The 24,096-nt window shown below is 54.3% G+C and overlaps 1 protein-coding gene across 5 annotated transcripts in view; it reads left to right on the forward strand.

The window, feature by feature from the left end:
* LOC116950889 (uncharacterized) overlaps nt 1-24,096 on the forward strand; it is a 58,625-nt gene that overhangs the window by 21,703 nt on the left and 12,826 nt on the right. For 4 of the 5 annotated variants that reach the window (XM_032969031.2, XM_032969032.2, XM_076073253.1 and 1 more), the window contains 3 exons: nt 3,967-4,134; nt 16,879-20,257; nt 23,586-23,676. In XM_032969031.2, coding sequence (XP_032824922.2) covers nt 4,012-4,134; nt 16,879-20,257; nt 23,586-23,676 — 3,593 coding nt within the window. In that variant the 5' untranslated portion in view covers nt 3,967-4,011. The remainder of the gene's footprint in view (nt 1-3,966; nt 4,135-16,878; nt 20,258-23,585; nt 23,677-24,096) is intronic. The other variant, XM_032969034.2, reaches the window with a different exon arrangement.

The following is a 24,096-nucleotide window of genomic DNA, read 5'->3' on the forward strand; positions in this document are numbered from 1 at the left end:
TTGCCACAACATAAGGGACCGTGGCCAATTACAGCCAAGGTCAGTTGACAGTGGACAATTAGACCCAAGCCGAAACATAACATGAAAAATCTGTTTAAAAATAATTGTATTTTTAATGATAGAATGTAGTATTGTCATCAGTAAGACATAAGTATACCAAGTTTGCAGTCGAAACCACATTGGGAAGTGGGTTAAAATTGAGTTACAAGATTTGAGGAGACAACAACGGCAACAAAAACAGAGTGAGTTTAAAGAAAGCGTGTAAAATTGGAATAATCGAGAGTATTTTATATGAATAAAGCGCTCTACCTAGCATTTACCTGTTATAAACCTTTTTCATGTGTGGTAGACCAGTAATTGCCCTGTAATCGGGTAATTTGTATGGGGTAAGGGTAAAAGGTAGGGTAAAGGTAGGCTCGTTGCTTTTGACCTTTTACCTTACCTGCTGAAGGGTAAAAGGTAGGGTAGAGTGATTGTATTGTGGTAAGGTAAAAGATAGGGTAAAGGTAGGCTCGTTGTTTTTACCTTTTACCTTGCCGAAGCCTAGCTGTTATTCAACGCAAAATACTTAAGTTCGACTCCTGTCTTGGTTCGTGATTGCTCTGGGTCTCTCTCTCTGCGTTTGTGCGTATCGTGCGTGTGACTGCTGAAATAACAACAAGGAAAGCTTGCCGGTTGTGGGTTTTAAAGCCGGCATGGGTTCCGCATTCCTCCTGGGTGCAGGGCAACGTGCCCACCCCCCCCCCCAGCGCTGGGGGGGGGGGGGGCACAAGTTCTCTGCCCAACCTGGCCACTCGCGTCCGCGCACAGCAGTTCGTACTTCTTGAACAAATTTTAGTCCCGTTTTGTAGAGAAGCCTCCTGCGTTTTATAGCTTTGTGCTCGTTTTTGTCGCGTTTTATGAAAGGATTTTTTTTTTTAGAATAGGCGACGGCACATTGAATCATTTGCGCACTTGATAGATCAGAGCAATTCTCTCCGATGGGAAGCATGGGAAGGGCCTGGACAAATGTGGTTATTCGTGATGACTTCATGGGACTAGGCACATTAGCAATTATGATATTAATCGTAAACCATTGACTGCTACTTGAATTCCTTCCATAGCCGTCGCCGTATTTCTAGGACGTTTTCCATCTCGCTCCTGCTCCGCGAGCCGATATCACCCGCTCCCTCTCCGTGGCGGGTCCTCCTCTCGATCGCATTCCCTTCCTCGGCTGCCTTTCCTCTCTCCGGTTCCATTCGTCAGCCATTATTATCCCTCCTCGCAACGCGTCCTGCCCCCTCCCTCCACCCTCGCCGTTTGATTTTAGCGCGAGCGTTTGCACCGAGTATGGCAACAGCTTTGTCATTTTGCAGAAGGCAGCAGCAGTGACGTCGCCGTCATTGCAGCGCGGCTTAAAGCCTGCTTAGCAGATACGGGCCTCTGCAGCGGCGCGCGTCACCGTCTGTCGTGCATCACAACTGCAGGTTCGGGCCGTCGCGTTGGCCCTGCCTTGCGCGGGTTTTGCCGCACGCACGCAAGGCAGCCCCTTGTGCCGTGGCTCTCGCTTGGTCCGTGTGCACGTGTTGGGCGTTAATTTCCTTTCCGTACAACATTTCACCGTCCGTTATGAAAGCCATTCATAAAATCAGGATTCTATTTGATTATTAATTCCATCCACGCATCTGTTGTCCATGCTTCTAATACCATCATCGGTAAGATCGCACGGACGTATCTCGAGGTTCGGCCGTTCTCTTGGTGGAGCCGTCGGGCACCGTCGGCGCTGTGTGGTGTTTTTATTTGCCGTGGACGTGGCACGTGGCCGAACTGGCACCGTGCGTGCGCTGTCGTTCCCCGCCACCCCAAGGTTGGCACCGCGGGATCGTGTGAACAACACGGTCGTGCTCCGCCGTGACCACGAGGGTTGTCGGGTGGCAGCCGTTGATGTTTGCAGAGAGGATCTTTGTTTACATCTCGGGTTGCAGAGCAAAGGCCCCAAAGGCCTAAAATTCTGAACGGCTAATCGCTAAGCTACACAACTGAAGGTGTAGTTGATGAATAAAAATAAACAGTTAACGTATTCGTCAACAACACTGCCTTAAAAGGAGGGATTTTTTGTTGTTATAATAGGCGACAGCACGTTGAATAATTTGCGCACTGGCTAGATCAGAGTGTAATGTGTTTATAGATCAGAGCATGGCTGTACGATAGGGAGGCATGGAGAGGGCCTGGGTAAGCTGATGGTCACCAACCCGCTCGAGTCCACCCGAGTGCACTCGGACAACGCGGCATCATTACCATGTCTATGAGAGCGCTTAAATGTGCTTACGCACCGGTCAGAATTAAACGGCAGCAACAGCGTAGGGTTGCCACCTGTTCTGGTTTTCCCAGGATCGCCCTTTCTCTTTGAGGTAGCTTCCCCACTGCCCTGTGCAATCTCTTTAAAGCCTTCCATTGACATGATAAGTCACTTTTTGTTTCTATTTCGGTCACGTAATAATGATACGCCATGACGCATCCACGTGCAGCGCTCCTCTCATCCTCTTCCCATTATCTGTCCTGGTGTTGTTCTGTCTGAGGTGGCAACTTTCGCACGACGTGAGCATTGTGCACGAACGTACAATGCGGCATGTGGCTTGGGAACAAACGTTTTCTTTATAACACTTATCAACCGGCTGCTATTTGTGGGGTATTACTTGCAATGCATATTTTATCGTGGCCCCTCTTTTTAGCCTTGCAATTTTATCGACCCAGAGCCCATTGTTCCCAGTGTGCTGCGCACTGTGGGGGGGGGGGGGGGGGAGTGTATCTCGCTTACAACCGCACGCACGAACTCGAGTCCTCTTATGCGAAAAGCACTCTGCTTCTGGACCGCTCTTTCAAACGACGCGCACACGGAGGAGAGCGTTTTGATGCGTGATTCCGCAAGGCGCGACGGCGCCCGCGTGACATATATATATACACACGTGCGGATTTTGTATCCGACCGTCCCGACGCACGGCGCAGGCGTTGGAATACGCCGCCGGCTTCGGCGGGTTTTTATCCAAAATAGTCTGGGATTAGGAGCTCAGCGGGGGGTGGTGGTGGTTGGGGGGGTGTTGGCCCTGTGCTCGGTACTTGCTGCAGCAACCCGTGCATGCGTCGTAAGCGCGAGCCCGGCTCGTCCAGTGCGGGCGCGAGTCCGAGAGACGGCGAGCAGGGGCACGGCTACGCCCGCCGCTGAGATCAGGGGACGCCGCTGGCGGCGGCTAGCTGTACGTGGGAGGGAGGGGAAATGAGGGAAGGTCAACAGGCAGAGAGAGAGAGAGGAGAAAGGTGCGCTCGCTCACATTAGATGGGCCGGCCGACAAATCGTGTCATTCCGCTGAAAGGGAAAAGAGAAAATGGTGGCAACAGCTGCAGTGGCTGAGCTGTCACTGAGAGCTGCAACAAAATGGCTGCCCGTGCCGGGGGAGGGCGGCTGTGCTCTGCTGCAGGGGCTGCGGTGGGGCGGCTGCAGCTGCGGACGCGGGGAATCGATGCAGCCGCGCACGGTTAAACGTGGTAGGGGGGTGGTGGTTCGGGTTGGGCGGGGGGGAGCCTTTGCCTCGACAGCGTCGTGCTGCACAATTCGCGGACAAAAGCGTTTTTTTTTTAATTCTCCGTTAGCAGGCAGAAGACGACAAAGCTGTCGGTTCTGCCAGCGTTGATAGCGAAGAATTGTGAAATATTGCATTGGTTTTCTTATTGATACGAGGATATGGCACGTAGAGAGACTAAATATAATATTAAAATACATTATTTTATATAACAGTCCATCTTGACTTTCAAGCTACGTATTGCCACCCGGTGTATTGAAACGATGAGAGTTTATTTTAAGCATGTTTAGTTCAATGCTTGTCGCAAGTCCTTGCAAAGCTTCTCAGCCCGTGCCGATCGGGTCGTTACCGTGACGACCGTAAATGACGTAACTTGTCAATGATGTGATTCTGCCGCTCCGCACGCCAGGGCTGGACTCGCACGGACTGGAGCGTGCACGGCCGGCAGTGACCGATGCCTCCCATGATTGATCTTCCCCGCCATCGCGAAACACAAGGCTCGGCATTGGCCGAAACGTACGGGAGACGCGCCTCGTTCACCGATGCGCATCTACGCACGCTGAAGGACCTTCAAGCGGTGGGGGATGGTGAGGGGTGGGGGGAGCCTGTGGTTTTCTCACTTCAGCACGAGACGTGTGAGGCCCGGATAATCGGGCTGGCCGCGCCGTAGCGTCGCTCTGCGAGGTCTTCAGGCGCCGCCTTGCCGCGTCTCCTGGCAACTTCTCCCCGGCAATTATTCCATGGCAATCGTGCGTGGTTACGAATCGCCATGGCAGTGCTCGGAGACCTTCCCTCCTCCCCAACCTCCTTGACCACCAAAGTGCTGCGTAGGATTACCACCACTGAGATAAAGACAACGGGACATCGGAGGAATAAGGATATCGATACCGGCAGAAGGGACAACTGGATGTTAAAGGCATTGTGTTGAGTGGTTGCAGTGTCATTGTTATTATTATGCAACTGACAAACGGCGGCTTTTAATGTCAGGGCAAGACTTAGATTTTCAGATTCCCCTGGAGACCCACCTGCACGATTCTGGAAAAATCAGGACAGGTGGCAACCCCCTCCCCCCACTGCCTTCTTGGCGTATATAAAGGTGCCTCTCCTATGGAAAATCTTGACACTTTTTTATTTTCTGCTCCTCCGTTTTGCAGTCGTCGGCAAAATTACCCAACTTAAGCGCTGAAAGAAACACCGAAAACAATATAATTCCTCAAAAAAACGCGCAAACATCCCCCCGTGTTGTTCCGTCGGCGCGCCGCGAAACGCTGACGGTGCGTTGTGCAAGGGCGACTGTTCGAGTGCCGCCCTCGCCTTGGAGCGGAACGGCGAGCGGATGAACCATGCCCCCCCCCCCCCCCAACGTGGGGGGTAGTACAGCGGTGGGGGGGGGGGAGGGGGGAGAACCCGCTTGCGCTCCAGGATCTACCGCTCCGTCCTCGTCTGCGGCCCGTGCCGCGCACGTGCTTGCGCGTCTACGCTTACGCCGCGTGACGTCAGCGGCGCGCCTCCCCTCCCTTTGCTTTCGAGGAAACGTCGAGCGGAGAAGCTGCCCCTCCGCCCGCCCGCCCGCGCGGCTCCACTTGGCTCGGCGATGGAACATTAACCCCTTTCCCACCACACGCACGTGCTAACGTGCATATATATGCTCGCACGCCACCTCCGCCGGGCCCTACCCACGCCTGCGATTCATCGCGGAGTGAGCAACCGTTCCGACTGTGGCTGCGATCGTACGATTGTTGAATGGCAGCTGGTGGCGCGGTCGCGCTTTTGGGAAGAATTCGATAATGACTCGGTCCTACGTGAATTCGGACAAACGCAGGTAAGCGCACAGCAAAGTTTACCTTCGTATGATGTTCATAATCACCGGTATGCTTTTGCTTGGTGGAAAGGATTCTAAGGCAATAATATCATTCCACTGCCACACTTGGTCCCTTTTAGTTTATTTATCTAAGCTGCGCGTGTGTTTTTTTTTTCCCGTATAGGGTTCTCACGTAATGCGTGCATGGCGGTTAATATAAATGTCGTACGATTCGTATAATAGGATTTAACTTTCGTAGATGAGCGCACACGTGCGTGCGCACAGAGAATAAAAAAAAAATGGGCAGACGTTTCAGGTGATTGCCCTACTTCATTGCAGAGAAGCTAGACTCTACGCTACGAGTGTTTTTTTTTTCTCTCTTCTATCTGTGCTACAAACAGAGCTGCCGGTGCAGCGTGACCACAACGAAGCGAGTCTCGTATTGCGTGCACCCATGACGCGCCGTGCGAACCGGGCGCGCAAACGCCGACTGCTCTTTAACGCTGGAGGAATCTGAACGGCCACGAAGCTCCTCATTCTTTTGTTTTGTTACGCATGTCCAGTAACGTTCGCCGCAGCATGCACCACGCGCACGCCAGGCCAGCAGAGCGCGAGGAGCGTGCACCAGCAGTGTGTGTCCACCGGGCACCGCGCACGCGTGTACTGCTGCACGCTCAACGGCTCGCACACGCGCAACCCATTGCCCAAACAAATGCGATGCAATGGTTTGTTTTTGTGGAGAGGAACGCGGGGGGCCCCCGTTGGGGGGGTTGGGAGGCTGCGAGGCTCGCCGGGGGGGGGCCTATCGTGCCGGGCATGCAACAGCGTTGGCAATAAAACCCACGGTTTGCCGAATAAAACCCACCGTTAACCGAATTGCGTGATAATTAGATGAATAAGGCACCCTTACACAGTGGACCACGGGAGCGCCGGGCGTAATAAAGGAGGAAACGATCAAAGTAATCGGAGAAAAGACTAAAGAGACAAGATGGAGAGCTAGAGGGAGAGGTCTTTTTTCAACGTGCATTGAAATCGTGCAAGAGATCCTATATTTGAGAATAGGGTTTCCCCTTTTCTCTGGCAACAAAACAGCTGTGTTAAGATGTTAAGACACCAAACTGAAACCTTTTACAAGGAATCATGTCTGCATTAACCACAATACTTGTGGTCAGAATGCAAAAAAAGCGTAAAAAAAATGTGCATGGGTGTAAATATTATTTTTCATCGTCAATAACTCGCTAACAAGCGCCACGGCCCTCCAATTAGCACGCTTGGCTACGTACGGTACGAAAAAAGTTCATACTCGCACACAGTCGGATCGCCCGCGCGCGAAGGACCCCTTACTCAGCAGTGTGTCAGTGACGTGGGTGAGGCTTGCAGGCCGGGCGAGCGAGGTGAGCGACGGCGAGCGTGCGATTGGCTGGCAGGGCTCGGAAGCAAGCGGTTACGTAGGGAATCTCCCCGTGTGGGCGGCGTGAGACCGGGGAAGCCCTTCCGCCACGGACGGTGGTGACGACTGCGAGCGAGGGGAGCGCCGCACGCCCGGTTGGTGGTTGCGCCGCCCCGAGATCGCGCGCTCGCCCGAGCGTTTTTGCGCGTTTGTCTTGGCGCGTTCGCTCGCTGCAGACTCCGTGTCCCCCGTGCCTCCTTCGCAAACCTATTTTGACGAAACCAAACTCGCGGGTCGGAAACGATTTGCAAAACCGATCCGGCAAACGCGGTGAACATTTTGTTTAGTTGGCGGCTGTCGGCACGCGCGCACCGAAAGGGAGTTTCTTCTCGTTTATGCTGTTTACAGTAAGTTCTGGCGTGAGTTTTGCCTAAATAATTTTACTTTTAACGCTCGTTCGTTTGCACATTGCCAACACGCTGCAATGGCCTGTGACTGCCGCCACTGCCCGATGGTCTTGGGCCGAGGTTGTCGCCGTTGGAGCGCTAAGAGAGCTGCTTTGCTCAATGGGGCCTCGCTTGCTGAAATAAAGTCTGCGCGAGTGACTTGAGATTGGTACACAAAGATGTGACATTGTGACGTCATGTTCCACGATATTGGCCAACGCTGTGCCTCATTTAAATCTGGCTTTAAAAACGGCGAACTGGCGATATAAACAGAAGACAAACTTTGCTAACTTTTTACATTTGTTTTTATCTTACTATTTGAAAGTGGGGTGACTACATGGTGTCAAATTATTTTAAGAACGGAGGAGCGGGTGCTGGTGGTGGTGTACACAGAATGAGCATGTATTGAGATTCCACCTGTGCGCTGCATCTACTTACCCCTACGTAACGCTGTAATCCTCCTGCTCACCTGGTGAGCCCTCCCGTTCACCTGGTGAGCCCCGCTCACCTGCTCATCCCCCCGCTCACCAGGTGAGCCCCCCGCTCACCAGGTGAGCCCCCCGCTCACCTGGTGAGAGCCGCATTCGGTTCCCACTGTGCAAGAATGTTCGCATCGGGCTCGCCCATCGTGGGCTGCGACAGCCGGAAGCCGCGGATAGGAACGAGGCAGATCCTGGAACCGTTGTGCGCTGGCCGCGGCGGTGAGGTGGACCGCGCCGCACCTGTGCGGGTCGCGTCACGGTCGAGTTGTATTTTTAAAAGGACTTAAGGAAAAAACACGTGGCCACGTGTAGGGGGGGGGAGGGGAGTCGTCAGGGCCCGGTACAAACGAAGCGTTTCACAACGGGGTGTTTGCTGAAGGAGGGGGCAGGGGCGCGCTGCAACAGGCGCTTGCAGCAACAGGCGCCGCAGGCCCGGCTTGTCGAAACAAGTTTGGCTATTTATAAGCCGTGTTGTTGTGGGCATGGTGTTCCATATGTGTGCGTGCGTGTGCGCGCATGAGCGAGGAGGGGTTGCTACTGGTCGCTTCGGGAATGTATGGACACAGCTGACCGGTGCAACTCTCGCCCAAGCAGCCCTGCCCGGCACAGTTGAAGGTTTCTCAAACGTGCGCTTTGTGCGCCGTTCCCACCGCCCTTGAACCTGTCGTTACAATCCGCTTCGTATGCGGCCCCAATGAGTGGGCACCCTTGTGTGGGATTCTCCCAACACCATCTTTTTTATATTTTCCTAAATTACTATTATAGTTCGATTGCTCCACGGGATTTGCTTTTAATGACCGATGTTTCTTTGCTCACACCGGTGGGGAGAGGGGGAGGAGTGGGTGAAATGCAGGGAAATGCTGCGCAACGTTTGAGACCACCCCGAGTCACTTCCTGATTTTGTTGTGAAAGGGGAATGTTGAGCAGGCTGGCCACACTGTTCCGTTTGCGTTGTTATTCGCCCTTATCGTTTCCTTGCAGAACGACCCCCACCCCACCATCAAGGAAGGGAAAAACACGCGACAGCTTTGAGTTTGCGTTCGACTCATTTCCACCAGAGAGCCGCTTTAATTGAGGGCCGCAGGGCCTGGGATGGACACCGTGGAGCATGACCCAACGATTTTGAGCTCGGCGCATTCGGCGAACGACGGACATCTGCACTCGGCCGTTACCGGCGGGTAGGGTAGCCGCGCCTTATGCCTCTCGCGTGGACGGGAACGGCTGCGTTAACCCAGCCGTGCCTTGCACGTTCCGCTCGTTGAGAAAATAGCTCGGCGAGGAGCCGGAACTGCATTTCACGTCGACCACTGCAGAAACTGCTCTGATTTTCTCGAGCTCTGGCCGCTTCCGAGTCTTAAAGGTCCGTCAACTGCCAAGGCCGTTAGAATGCTTGACAGACGGCTAAGCTTGTTTAAATACCCTTCAGAAGTAAACATTTCGGACAAGGCTGCCCTGCTGGTGTCACAGTTGAGTTTTATTGCTTTGTATAGCTTTCATGTTGACTTTGCATTAATGTTTGATGGGCATTGACTCACGGTTACATGTAGGTGTTTTCAGTCTTGTTGCTCTTCGGTTGCGCCGTGTTCACTCCTGTTTACCATCCACAACGTTGAGTGGGGGATGGTGCTTGGGAGGGGTGGCAGAGGGAGAGTGACAGACATCTGTTAGGCGTTGAGAAGCTTAGCGGTGATGGGCCTCTGCAGCAGGAGCTCGGCGCACGGGTGGTCGGTGTTGGGGCCCGGCATCCCACGTGTGACTTGTCGTGTGAACACAGAGGAGATTCTCCCAGGTTCCTTCGGAGTGTTCCTCTCTGTCATCACCATCGCAGGCAATGTAAACGACAAATAAAAATCGAGGACTTGTAACCAGATTGCAGCACTCACGCCTGCACGTCGTGACCGTGTGGCCAACCGCGTCGCACCCCACGTGGCTGGCCGGCGAGAGTGGTCACCCGGCTTTGATGGTTCGTTGGCAATTGATAAACTTGCACCAACGTCGCCTCGTCGCAGAAATTCTGCTCGCGTACATTGCAGTGGTATTGGGCAGACGAAGGATTGAGGCATGGTGCTCGTGTCCTGTTTTACAGCTGAGCCAGTGATGGAAATTCCGCATTCCTGCCTGTGGCGGAAGGTGAGTCTATTGTAAGTCACTCGTTCTGCCACCTGAGCCGATGATCCGAGACTGGCTGAAGTTGGTATCTGTCCGTCGTACCTGAATCGCGGTCGGCGTGAGGGGCGACTCGTGGTCGGCCGACGAGCCTTCCTTCCCCCCCTCCGCTGCGTAGCAGCGCGTGTGGCCGTATGTTATTTGAGTGCCAGGTCATGCGTGTGCTTACAATTGACACGCGCGAGCCAAGTCACGTGTTTTGCGCGCGTGCGCGAGGTTGTGATTTCAGCCGCGTTTCGTTACCTAATCTCCCTCCGCCGGTGGCAAATAGATCCCTGCGCCCCTTGTCGCGCCAGGTCGTTTCCTCCCAATATTCCACCTCAACTCAATTCCAACATCAACAAAAACACCTCTCTCAGATTGCCGACGAACGAGGCTTCATCACTTCCGATCATTCACGTCTGTGTCGTCGGGCGATGATGATATGGTTTTCAAACAAGAGGGGCACAGCAATGCTCCATATGGTATTTTTTTTAATCGGCTGACCAGCTTATTGCCGCGTCTCTCGGATTACGGCTCAAATTAAACAGATTGCATAGTGGGGGGGGGGGCTTGTGGTAGCTGTGGCACATAGCCTAGGGGAGTGGGCGTGGTGGGGGGAGTGAGCCTCTGATGGCTTGCGTGTAAAATAAGAACTGGGACAAATCGGAATCTCTCGCATGGTGCAGGGCATGGGAGTGGGTCAGGCCGGGAGACGGGTGAGGGGGAGGAATACCTCTGGCCCCTCGTGCTCCTCCTTTCGGACCGGCCCATCCGGTCCGTTGTCCCGAGCTGCTTGTAGTTGTGGTCTCTCGCGTTCCTATCAGAATGCGTTGGTAAGTAGGATAACGAATTGGATAGAACACACAACCGGGAGAAAATCGGTGTTCATGTCGATAAGTCGGGCTGTTGTCATGAGACATGCGGCAGGCCTTCCCATTTTTTTGTGCCAGGGTGGAGCAGCTGACTTTCCACACAGTTTTTGTGCTTCAAAGATTCACAAGCCACATGTGGCAATTGCAGCTGACTTTTAAAGTGAGCACGTTTTCCTCGTGTGAGGAAATCGCCCGACGTTTAATTTTCTGTTTTGCCGTCAGGTCGAACCTTGCCGAGGGGGGGAAGGTGTCCACTTCAGGCTTGCCCGGCTCCCTGATAAAGTACTAAAAAGGTGGGACGCAACTTGGGTCGAAGATCTCGCAATAGCGTCCCGGGGAAAAACTCGCGGATGTTTCCAAGACGGGCAGCCACGTTAACGAGAGGGGGACGATCCTGGGAAAACCAGGGGGACGGGTGGCGACCCTCGTCCTCTTCGCGAATGAGAAACGAGTGTTTCCCCCCACCACCACCACCGCGGGAGGGCACAGTGCAAAGTGCCGTCGCTTTGAAACCCGCTCGCCTCGTTTGAGGGGAGGCAATGTTTGCATTGCCGCGTTGGGTAAGGCTGCTTCCTTGTGCGTGTTTAATTTCTTTTTACTTTTTACGTCTGCATGCTTTACGCTTTAAATCATTATATCCGGCGCCCATCGTTTGCGACACCGACAGTCGTTCATTTTTCTACCGCATTGATGCAGTGTCATCGCCGCAGAAACATAGCGCAGAGCCTGGTCCATGTGCATCCCCCCCCCCATGCCTGCTGACTGCCCATCCCCCCCCCCAATCCCTCCTCCCCCCAACCCCCTTCTTTCACCATCCCCGTCCCCACACTCCCACCCCCTCTACCCCCTATCCCCCCCGCACCCCCTGCGGTGTGGTCACACCCACTGCTGGGAGTGAAGCCTGTTGTTGTTGCTGCCACTGCTGCGTGCGTGCGAGTGGCTCGCGGTGTCGAGAAGCCTCGCGGCAGTGACAGTTGCGCCCGGCGGCGGCAGGCGGCCGGCGCGTCAAGGTCACCGTGACTGGGGGAGGGAGAGCGCCGTCGGGCCCCGCTCGTCCCCGCGGTCACACCCCACTCGCTTCTCTCGCTCGCCCGCCCGCCCGCTGTCTCTTGGCCGTGACATTTAAAAACACACAGCGACTCTGAACGGCCTGCTGATACCGGAGCAATCGGCAGCTCAAGTTTTGTTGCCGGATTTTCACAGCCGGGTTCATCGACTCCGTGTGGTGCCGCATGCGCCAAACTCGCCCCGCTTTGTTTTTACTTGTAAAGGAGTGAGCAGTGGTTGTGTGTTGGTGGTGGCGCAGTGGTGATTGTGGCAAAGGTGGTGGTAGTTTTTAGGAGACATTCCATTTGACTTTCTACTCTGTTGTAAAGTGCAACAAACTTCTCAAGAGATTGCCAATTGTTACACATTTGTTTACATTGCTGCAGACGCCCCTGGTTGTAGCTCGGCTCACCTTGTTTTGAATGAAGTCATTTATGGTCATTATGCAAGCCTCCGTGTGCGGCGTGTACACACGTGCGCGGAAGCAGTTTGGACAAACCTGCTACACATGAATGTGAATCCAGCGTACACGTGAATAAACATTCACGCGCGTGGACGTACACACAAACCACACGCTGGATGAATCGCGCGATCGCTGTGTCGTAGTCTTGAGCGCAGCGGACGTTTGCGGCGGCGGGCACCCGATGCGAGAAATGAATCGACTCTTTCACTCCCGTGCGTCGCGGACGCCGCGGCTGGTAAACAGCCCGCCGAGATACCCCCCCCCCCACCTCCCGCCCCGCTCTGGCGCAGCGACGCATGGATTATTTTTGTGTTTGAACCGAAGACGAAAGTAGCTTCCACCGTGCAGACGAGCGATGCTGTCGGTGGCCCTGATCCAGCGAACGTGCCAACGTTGGCCGTGTGGGTTGGAACCGTTGGCCCAACAACGTTCCATGTTTATTTGGGGGGGGGGGGGGGCGACCCTGCTCATGCCAAATACAGAAATCTGTACCAGAAACAGGTTTTCACGCGTCGGGGCTGAGGGTTGGCGGATCACGCAGAGAGACGGGTAAAACTCCCTGCTTTTGTTGGTGCCATTGTTGTCAATTGTAAATCACAGTTTCATGCAGACGAGGAAGGGCGGCGACAGCTTTGTTAGGCCTTCACTGTAAACATACCAATGTTGTGGTGGGGGTGGTGTGTGTGGAAAGGGGTGGTCCCGTTTGTCGGTAATGTCGTCTTAAGTGTCTCCTTAGTCAGGGTGGCTCGCGTGCAGAGAGAGGGCTGTGCCAAGAGCTTCCTGAACCTCGTGCTTGTGTTTTTATTATTATTTATATTTACGTTTCTAACATCTGACGGTCACATTTGTACTTTTATGTGCGAGTTGCTTTCTGCAGCAATTATTACAATAATATATATGTACAGTGTAATTATACACTGTATCACAGATTAGTGGGGGCGGGGGGGGGCAAGGTAATTTGCCAGAATCTTTGGTAAACAGGATAAAGATCCAGGTAGAAAAGCACTTGGGAGAAAATCCCTCCCCACCCCCATCGGCCACACAAAAGTTATAATCTTGCTCAAGCTCTACAAAGTAAATCCAGATAATCATTCTCCCTATCTACTGTCCTACCACAAAGATCAAATCTCATGAAGCCCCCCCTCCCTGCCAGATCTAAGTGCGCACTAAATTTTTGTGGCCGCTACTGCATCCCAGGTGAGATTTTGGTCGGCTGCTTAACGACTTGGGAGTTGCGACTCGGAGGCCTGCGGGTACACAAAGACAAGGAGGCAGTGGAATAGTATGGACCGTGCTTGCCTAACGTAGTCACTAAAACCACAGATCGGAGTTTGCAGAGTCAAAAAATATAATTCCTGAAGTCAATAACAGGGGGTTAGATGAACATGCAGAACTTTGAGTAGGCACATGATACAGCTTTTCTGGCTTGGGGCGTGCAGCTATTTTGGTAGTTTTTTTAGGCATTTAGGCCAGACACTGCCAGGGTCTGAAGAAGATGCGAGCTATCCTAAGATGAGGCTATTAGCATTCATGAGAAACGTTTCAGTTTCATTTATTTGGTATAGCCCTGCGAGCCATTCGGCTCTTGAATCTGGTGCAACCGCAACAAACAAAAAACATGAACAAGAAAACATCTTAACCGAGCACAGAGCAGCAGCAGACGGCACCCCGAGCCACCGCGCGTCCCTCGCGACTCCTGAGCAGAGCGCGCACGCGGCTGCGATTCCACGAGAAGAGCCCGGTCCACGCTCAGGAGGAATTGGCGCGCAACAACCCAGGACATGTGCCCCATTTAGAAAGTGTTTATTTCGTGAACGGTTTGGTAACACTGGCGCACAAGCAGTTTAGAAGAGGTGGGTGGCTATGAAAAGAGCCTTTGGGTTGGTTTAGTGCGCGATAGATGGGCACTCAGCCTCCGAAGACGTAGAGAGTGCGGCCCTGGCGCTTGAGGGTGTAGACCAAAAGTGGCTCCTGCAGTCTGATCACGAGTCCCCAGTTGGAGGGAGAGAAGATTGAGGTGGGTAGTGGACTTTGTGTACTTGGGCAATAATGTCCATATTGCCCCAGGGGGCTTTGAGAAGGAGTTTGCAGAAGGTGTATTTGTTGAGCAGGGCTTGTATTAGATGGACTATGGAAACTAGATGCGATGGGTAGGTCAGGTGTGTAATGGACAGGGCAGTTTAGGTGGGAGTGATATCCATGTTTATAGATTTTAAACTAGGCAGTTTGTAAATAATTCTTTATTTGCATTTAAGGACCGGTGTCTTGAGGCGGATGCTGGGAATATCTTCGCAGGACAGGAGGTAGCCATGCAGACGTGATTGTTGTGGTTAAGGGATGGGGGGGGGGCGAAAAACCGGTTGCGCTGGGTTGGACGTGTGATGGGACAGGGTGCTCCAATCAGGTGGCAGCCAACCCCGAGCCCAGCGAGTAGGATCACAATTCCCGGTAAGAAAACAGTGGGTTGAGGTTGTAGTGGACCTTGTGTAATTAATTCGTAAAATTTGGCAGTAAGCAGCGGGGGGGGGGATGGGGGGGGGTGCTGCTTTGAGATGGATTTTCAGCAGGTGCATTGTTTTAGCAACACCAGGGTTTTGACGGTCTACGGAAGCCACTTTTGCAAGAGAAGAGGGTGAAAGTAAATTTTGATTTAAAGCTTTCGTGAATGCAGTGATTCATATTCTTGGTTTTTTCGGTAAAGTCACGTTGAAGGGAAACAATAAAATAATAAAATATATACACGTTTAAGGGAAACAATAAAATAATAAAATATATATTAAAACAATACAATTCTCACGACGTTTCGACTGCAACACAAGCAGTCATCATCAGGTTTTTTTCACACCTGATGATGACTGCTTGTGTTACAGTCGAAACGTCGTGAGAATTTCATTGTTTTATATATATTATTGTTTCCCTTCAACATGACTTTACCGAAAGAACCAAGAATATGAATAGGCTGAAAGTATTTGAGTGCGAGCGAGAAAGGGACATTTTTAGGTGGGAAGAGCCAGCCCCCCCCCCCCCCGCATCGTTCGGGAGAGAAGGGATATTCTCCAGAACCTTGCGAGGGTGGGGGGCGGGCAGGAGCCCCGATCAGGTGGCCGGGGCCCAGCGCCCTCTCGCAGTGAGCGTCGTCACGTCTCCCGCGCACAACGTTGGCTCAGTATGCATCCCGCGGCGCTGTAATGTGCACCGTCTAGACCGGGCTTTTGTCCGATTGTGTTGCTCCGTGCTCGCGATTCTTGTGACGCAAGCGGCGTGTGAATTGAATCTCCTTGAGTTTACTGGCTGTCCCCGACATCAGATGGGAGCCCGGGGGTGGGGGTGGCGGCGTGGGGGGTGGGGAGAACTTGGCATCCACTTAAATTTCTTTGTAAATTAGCTTTCTGGAAAGAGGTTTAGTTAATTCGTGTCTTGTTTATTAACTTGCGCTTTTGGGGTGGATGTGGGAAGGGTGGGGATGTCGGAACAAATTTAACTTTCAATTTCATTGCAATGATTAAAATATGAGAAGAATACCATATTCTCTGGATTATAACACGGAACCCCCCCCAGCTAATGCTTTGAAATACGGAGGAACGCAAAATGTGCCTTGTAATCCGGGGGATGCAGAATCGGCTTTGCACAATCATCCCGGCCTACCAACGCTTAGTCGTGGTGTCCGGATTTTAGTTGCGAGAGGCGTCTCGTGACCCACGTTGGTGGTGCCGGCATTGTCTAATGACCGAGCCGAGAGATGTTTAGACTCTGCGGCCTTGTGGACGCGTGCGCCATTGCAGAGCGAGAGAGCCCCTGTGGTTGTGGTGGTTGATGGTCATGTGAGGCTGCCGAGTTTGGTGGATTACGGTGGGAGCGTGGTGGTTGACAGTCGGACCGAACTCACCGTGTGCGCCACCATGTTCTCGTTGCTTCTGCCAGCTGTGCTGCCATTTAATTTCATTCGCCTTGCTTCTCCGCTGGTATTACTTGCGTGATGAGATGTTAACTACCTCGCCTGATATGCAGGAGGTCATGGATCCTGACCCTGACGCCTGTATATTTGGAGTTTGCATGGTCTCCCCGTGCTCACATGTATTTTTCTCCGGGGAGTCCGGTTTTTCCCTCCACATTTTAGAAACATGCGTTTAGACTTGGGCTGCTATACATTTCCACGTGTTAGGCCACTTTGTTGAGCTGTCACATGCGACCAGGTAGCTTCCGAAAAAGAGCTACATAGCTCAGTGGGGCCTTCTCTGGCAAACATTTTTTTTATATATATGTTTTTTAGTTTGCATTGTGAAACACGACACAGTAACTGTACTCCATAAATACCACCGCTGGGTAAAGGCCTCTCCTGCTCCTTCGATGTAATCATCCACCCAGCACCTGCAGATGAGCTGATTTCATCGCTCCATCTCCTCGGTGGATGTCCCCTCGACCCGTTCCGCTGTGTCGGTCATAGAGGTTGTTGGATTATACTTCTCCACACTGGTTCGTGGGGGTTGGTGAAGGTGGAGCCCCCCAGCACTTGGTTTACACATCGCCCACCGACGGTATTAGTCGCAACCAAGAGTCAACTCGGGTCGCCGAATTAGGAACGTTTTAATATTTCAATAATTTGTCAGTGTTTTCTGGCTTGGCCGCACATCTACAACGTGTGTGTGTGCGTGTCTGTGGTGTGTTTTTGTAGGCAGCTGCAAGGAGCAAGGCCGTCAATGGCTCGAGGAAGTCACGACCTCCGGACCCCGCTGGGCAGTCCAGCGATGGCGCCCGTGACGCTGAAGATTCCACGCCGCCAGCCGCCACCGCCGCCGCAAAACCCGGCCAGGAGCCGTCGCTCGCCGCCCCTTCTCGCTCGCCATCCCCGACGGCGCCCCCGCCTCCCAACGGCCTGCCGCACGAGAACAACTCTCAGGACGATTCCTCTCAGGACGATTCCACTCAGGGCAAGGAGGTGGTGGTGGAGAACGGGCAGCCCGCAGAGCCGGAACAGAATTGCCATGGCGTGAAGCGGCACATAAACGGTTCGTGCCCGCAGGCGATACCGCCGAGCAAAAAGCCACGGTTGGAGGACGTGGAGCTGGACCTGCTGAGGTTGGCCGACAGCCTCGCGTTGGCGGCGGAAGGCGGCGAGGCCGCCGCGGTGAACGGCGGAACGGGCGAGTACCCGCCCAGCCCGGATGAGAGTGCCAAGCGGGCGCCCAGCCCCATCGTCACGAACCCCCTGCTCTTCCTGTCGGAAGCAGCCTCGGCCCAGCAGGGATACTGCAAAGCCACCGCGTGCTCGGAGAGGAAGCCCGAAAACTGCGACTGCAAAGGCCCGGACTGCCCCGATTTAACGACGGCCGCCGAGAGCGGGAACGACTGCGAGCGGTCTCCCGAGGCTGGCGGCAGCTGCTCCACTCCAGAGCCGAGCGGAGCCGCGCCGGGCCCCTCAGCCCAGGCTTCGCTCGGCAACGGCGGCGTCGGAAACTCCGCGGCGGCGTCTGGCGGCAGCGTGTCGGCGGAGAGGTGCAGCTCTCCCGCCTTGGCGCTCGCCGGCAGCAAAAACAAAAAAGGGCCAAACGCTCACCTCTCCGGTTTCTTTCAGAGCTTCCTCGACTTTGCCCTGCAGCAGCAGATGAGCCCCGAGCAGGCGACGGCGGTGAAGGCGCTCGCCGAGTTGTCCAACGGCACGGGAGCCCAGTTGGCCGGCGCCGCGACCAAGCAGTCGGCAGGCAAGGGCCGAGCGGGCAAGGCGGCGAAGGCGGCGAAGGCGGCGGCAGCGGCAGCGGCGTCTCCTTCGCAAGCGAGCAACGGCGTTGGCACGTCCAGGCAGACGTTGGCGGAGTTGTGGCCCGGGCCTCTGCAGCAGAATCAAGAGGCGGCAGCGGCGGAAAAGCACAAGCAGCATCTGCAGGCCCAGGCTTCTGCACAGTACTCGCAGAAATCGGCGCAGCACGGTGCGGCTGCGCAAAATCACCAGCAGCAGCAGTCCCAAGCGCTGGCGCCCATGCACGGGCAGCCGCCGCAGGGGCAGTCGCTCCTACAACAGAAAATTCTAAACGATGCGCACATCGCACCCCTCCTGGTGCAACCGAATCACAGCTTGATGAACCATCAGCAAGAGCTGCACTCGCAACTTCACAGCCAACATCTTGCTCAAGAGCAGCAGCTTTCACAGCACCAGCAGCAGGCGCAGCAGAATCAGCAGACGAGACATGAGCAGCATCAGCAGTTCTTGCAGAGCCATGAGCTGGCACAGCAGTATTCGCATCATCAACACAATCAACTGCTTCTGCAGCAGCAGCAGTTGCTTCAGGATGCCCAATCACAGCAGTGCAAGTGGCAGCAGAGTGCCCACAGCCAGGCCTCCGACGGAGCCGCCGCTGTTGCCAAAGAAGACGACGCCCCCGTGCCCCGTAATGACCTGCACCAGCCGGCGGTCGCTTCCTATCACGGGCAGCCGCTGTCGATGGGAGCGGAGGGAGACTCGGAGCAGAGCGGCCGCCCCTTCTCAGAGCTGTCCGAAGAGGTGCTGCGAGGCGATGCCTCGAAACAAAGGTGCTCGGAGCAAGCGACCACCAGCAACCAGAGCAGCGCCCGCTCCGTCATTATGAATCACGTGGCGTCCGTGTGCTTCGACGCCGACAAAGGTAAAAGCCATCGTACGTTTATGGGACTCGACGCCGAACGATCAGGGACTCTCCAAGGTGCTATTACAACCCGACGCAACTCGAGCGACCCAGCGGAGGAGCACGGCATCCTGCAGTCGCATCTGCAGCCTCAGGGGGGACAGCACGTGATGCACGCCCGCCCGCAGCACGGTGAGCGCGACGCGAAGAACTCGGCGGCGGCGCAGGCGGCGAGCGAGCGCTACGGGCAGCACGGGCAGCACTGCGAAGGTTCGCAGGATCCCCGGGGCAGCCTGTCCCTGCTTGCGCACGCTTCCGACACACAGGCCGCCAGGCAATACTATGGCAGCAAGAAGCAGATGCATTTCCAACAGCCAATGCCGCAGCAGATGCAGCCGTACAAACACTCGGAGGTGGAACAGAAGGCGCTGGAGAGGCTTCTGCAGCAGCACATGCAGGGCGGGGAGGAAGGGCTGTTCCAGAAAGTGCTCGGGAGCGAGCAGCATCGTCTGCAACAGATGCAGTCGAAGGAGCACCCCGCGCAGGGACACAGGGACAAGGCAGCACTCAAGGGGCAACATAGTTCAAGTTACAAAAGCGGCCTGTCTCGCAGCAACAGCATTGGTTTTCAGCAAACATCTGGGCCGGGAGAGCAGCAGGATAAACGAGGCTCGTCCATGAAAACATCCCAGCCGGACAACGGAGTGATTTGCTTCTCCAGTCGAGGTGCGAGTGGCCACGACTTGGGGCACAGAGTTATTCGCAGTGGTTCGCCGATGTCGAGCCGAAAAGAGCAGCAGTCCTCCATGCACGAACCGAACAACGACGACCTGAAGGAGATCATCCGGCAGCTCGAGATAAAGATCGCCGAGGACCCCGAGTCGTCGGACCATTTGTCGCAGCGGCAGCAGCACCAGCAGCAGCAACGGATGGACGTCTCCCACCCACAGTCGTCTCGCCCAGGCTCTGTTCGCGCATCCGCCGATCTCCCGGCTAACCAGACGCCAATGCCGCACAACATGCGTTTGAAAACCGAACCCACGCCAGCCGAAATGTGCCACCGAGCGAGCAACGATTTGGGGACGCACAGTTCGACGCGCGCTTCCTTTTCGTCCCCGTCGTCATCTTCGCTGCCGCCGTCGTCGTCCGTGCCGTCATCCTCGACCGTGAAAGCCCACCTGGCGGCCTACCTGCAGAGGCAGAGCCTCCAGGTGAAGGTGGAGAGCACGGGGCCCATCACGGTGCTGTCCACCCTGGCCGCGTCCGTGGGGATGGACGGGGAGGAGGACAAGGGGGCCACGCTGTCGGGAAACTCGACTCCGGCCAAGCAGCCGCCATCCATCCTCAGCAGCTTCCTGGAATCCCCGCTCAAGTACCTGGACACGCCGACCAAAAATATCCTGGACACGCCCACCAAGAAGGGCCAGGTGGACTTTCCTCCGTGCAGCTGCGTGGGTGAGTACGGGACGCCGTGGGAGAAACGGAGTAAAGCGTGCGCTCACACGGCGGCGGGCACCTTGCGAGCAGCAGCGTCTCTTTCCGCGTCAGTCTCACCGTCCACAGGAGGAGTCGGCGTCTCAAGGTCTTCCGCTTCTTTTCCCTAAACATTTGGAAACATACTTTCAGAGTATTTGGCTGCTGCTGTACATTTTCACTCAATAAGCCACTTCGTTTGGGTCCAGGTTCGCTTATGAAAAAGATATGCATAGCTCAGTGGGGGCCTTTACTTGGTAAAATGAAAAAAAATGGTTTGGCGTACAGGGCCACGATAGTGTAGACTCTGGCGAGGGGGCCCGTAAGGCCACGGTGGCACAGGAGGATCCTGCAAGGGTAGGGCAGGGGGGGTGGGGTGCCGGACCCGTGTGAGCAGTTGGGGCCTGTATAGTGTAGGCGGTCGTCCGTTGCTGACGCGCGGCGTCTCTCTCTGGCGCTGCCGCCGCTGCGAGCGAACGGCTCCAAGTGTGTCACTCGGTCGACGCCGCCCACCCGGGGCGCCGCGCCACGGAGAGTTGGGTGCTTGACAAGGCCCAGCCTCTCTCTGTGTGCGTGCGCGCGTATGCACAACGTGTTCGCACGCGTGCCGCGTGTGCGCACGCATACAGGCACGCACGCTCGCACACGTGCACAAACGCACAAAGGCAAAGATACCCCGTAATGGATTAATAGACTGCTGGGGCAAGTGCTGTTATCGAGCACCTAATTAAGGCCGGCACAGCACACGAGGGGTTGAGTGGCCAGCAACTACGCCCGGCCACCTTTGTCTCCCCAATGGCGATGTTTACACACAGCGCCACGTTCTGATTTGAGGCCGAGTCGACCTAGAGAAGGTGCAGGACCGATTCAGATAATCGGGGTGTTGGCCGTGAGCAGGAATCCAACTCGGGTCGCCGGGTTCGTAGCGCTGCGTGCTAACCACTGCACCACCTCTCCCCACAAACGCACATACCCCCGCACACACACCTATGTGTTCACAGGCTGAAACCATTAGTGTCCCTTTTAGCTACCACGTGCATTCATAAATCGTGGAGTGTAATGACGATGGCAGATAATAGCTGGACCGCCGTATACCTCTTTTCCATTGGCATATCCGAGCCGAGCCATGACCAAACCCCATGGCATTCTGTCCTCAAGAAATCTGAATCTGGCCCGGAGCCAAGCAGTTCCAGAGGTGGGGGGTTAACGATGAATTGTGTGTTTCGGGGCACAAAGACAAAGATCCCCAGTATAACTTTCACGGACTGTTAGGGCAAGTGCTGTCAGCAAGCACTGATGAAGGTGGGCACGGGGCACACACCCATCTCCTTAGCGTAAAGGTGAAGCTGTGGCTCTTAAGGCAGTTATTTCCACACAGTGCCCTCTATCGACAAAACAAGACATGAACACAGCAGACATTCACAGCAGAGACAGCACAGATCCAGTAGGGATTGAACAGACACAGGAGCACGCAGACACAGAAATTGCTCAACCTTCCTGAAAAGTAACAAAAAAAGGCCTGAAAAGTTTACAAGCCCTGCTGATTCGTAGCTAATTTCCTTCCTGCCACCCGTGTTAAATGACCTGTCACCAATTAAACTGGTGCCAATCAGCAAACCTTCCACGGTGCCGTTGGCTTTCGCAGGTGCTTTTAAATCAGCCGGAGGATATCCATTATTCAAGAAGCCACCTCTGGCATCAAGCTGTGTTAATGACTATGGCCTGATTTGTCATCTGTCATTTACGTCCAAAGTGTGGCTGCTGGCTTATCTTCAAAGCTAAAATCTAAAACACTTCACTCTGGTTATAGCCACACCACCACCTTCCGCAGGCCGCTCTGGTTAACATGAACAGTGTTATACTTGTGAATATGGACAAGTAGGTCACGTGCCAGAGTAGAGATTAAGTACCACATAAGATGGATAATGTTAATTGTGGCGTTCACATAATTCACTTTGGCCACATCAATCACTTTATGCCACCTCAGGTATTACCGACAGATAAAATATCTGGTCTGGACTCATGGCCTACGAGAGACAATTACCACACTGTCCATTTTAGGTAGTTTCTGCAGCCTTTGACATCATTGCCTTGCCTTTCCAGTTATTGGAGCATCTAGGGAAGGCCCATAAATGGATGCCATTGCATGTTTCTTATGTATCCCGTTGGGTCTTGTGAAGAATTCAGAATTTTAATCGAGCTCGCGTATGCAGTGCGCGTGGTGTTCCACAAGGGCTCCATTTCAGGCCCCGTTGTGCTCTTTGCGATCTGGGCAGTTGTCCGTACGACAGTTGCTGATGCGCTCCGACTCCGGACGTGAGGAACGCCATCCCACACCGGACTGTGTTCGCCCCATCCCGCGTTGGTAGGCGAAATGAGCATGTAGGCATTGGTGCTCATATCGCCCATTAACAGCCCAGAGCCAGTGGTGGAAATTCCACACTTCTGTGCTCTGGTTGAGTCTCTCCAGAGGGCCAACCACTGTTGAATTCTCCACAAAGTGGCTTCTTATTTTATCGACCCCCTGGAGAGGTGATGGAATGAGTCAACCCCCAACCAGGATTTGAACCTGCGACCTTCAGATTGCGAGCCGCTCGCTCTGCGGCTGAGCCACCTGGCCAGTTCATGGAATTAATTTCCCCGTACGATCCTTCGCGGACACCATGATCAGCGAACTCCCGTCTGCGGGCGGTACAACCAAACCCATCCGTCTGGTGCCGCTGACGGAACTGTCGTTAAATTATCTCAACTTTTTTGACACATACTCCCATTACGAGTTTGATCCTGTGCTTCACTGCCTGGTGTTAACTCGGTCCCCCGTACATGTATACATTGGGTCAAGAACATGTGGGTGGTCGGCCCGGGGCAGGGGGTGGGGGTAGTGGAGGGGCTGGGGTGTAGTGGGGGGTGTCAGTGATGGTGAAATGATGGGAGGGTTGAAGCTGCCTTTCTAGTGTGTCGGTCAAAGGTCATAAATACTCCCGGCAAATATGGGTGTGGAAATATGTATGGGACTGGAAGCATGGCTGGGTTTGATTGTTTTATATACATAACGTCGTCGTTCATGCAAATTCCATCTTATAATGTTGTGGAGCCACAGATAAACGGGAAGGTAACAATTGCCCAAGCACTGCCATCCCCTATATATTAAGGTGTTTTCAGACACCTAATGAGTATTTAAACATTTAATTTCAAGGAGTACGCATTGAGCATGGTTTAAGAAAAAGGAGGGTGGGTGAGGGGTGTTGTATATGGTTGAAATCTGTGTGGCGAATATCTGAGCGCGGTGTGACGATGCGCGATGTTTCAGATCAAATCGTCGAGAAGGACGAAGGGCCCTACTACACGCACCTGGGAGCCGGCCCAACGGTGGCAGCCGTACGCCACCTCATGGAGACTAGGTCAGTGGCACAAAGCCTCACGCGGTGTTTGTACGGGCCCACCAATTACCCCCCTTTTTTTTCCACCGGCGCGTCAGAGCCGTGCGGGGGGCCTCACTCGATGGTCCCGTGGAATTTGGGATGTTTTGGCCCCACACCAGTTACATTGCATGGGATTATTTTTAGCTATGGGAGGAACCCGGAGAGCACGGAGGAATCCCACGCAGAACGGGCAGAAGAACGTACCAACTGCACGCAGAGACGGTGCCCGCGTCGGGGATCAATCCCAGATCCTTGTTGCTATGAGGCTCAGTGTTACAACTGCGCCCACTATATATTTTCCTTTTCAAGACCGTGGTGCTATATATAGGTGAATGTGAGGTTGTTATTTTTTTTGTTAATTGTGCTTTTGTACACCACGGCTGTCGCGACAGCAGCAGG

The sequence above is a fragment of the Petromyzon marinus genome, chromosome 41 (genome assembly GCF_048934315.1).
Source record: "Petromyzon marinus isolate PM22_M1 ecotype Great Lakes invasive population chromosome 41, UKy_Petmar_22M1.pri1.0, whole genome shotgun sequence".
Taxonomy (NCBI): Eukaryota; Metazoa; Chordata; class Hyperoartia; order Petromyzontiformes; family Petromyzontidae; genus Petromyzon; species Petromyzon marinus.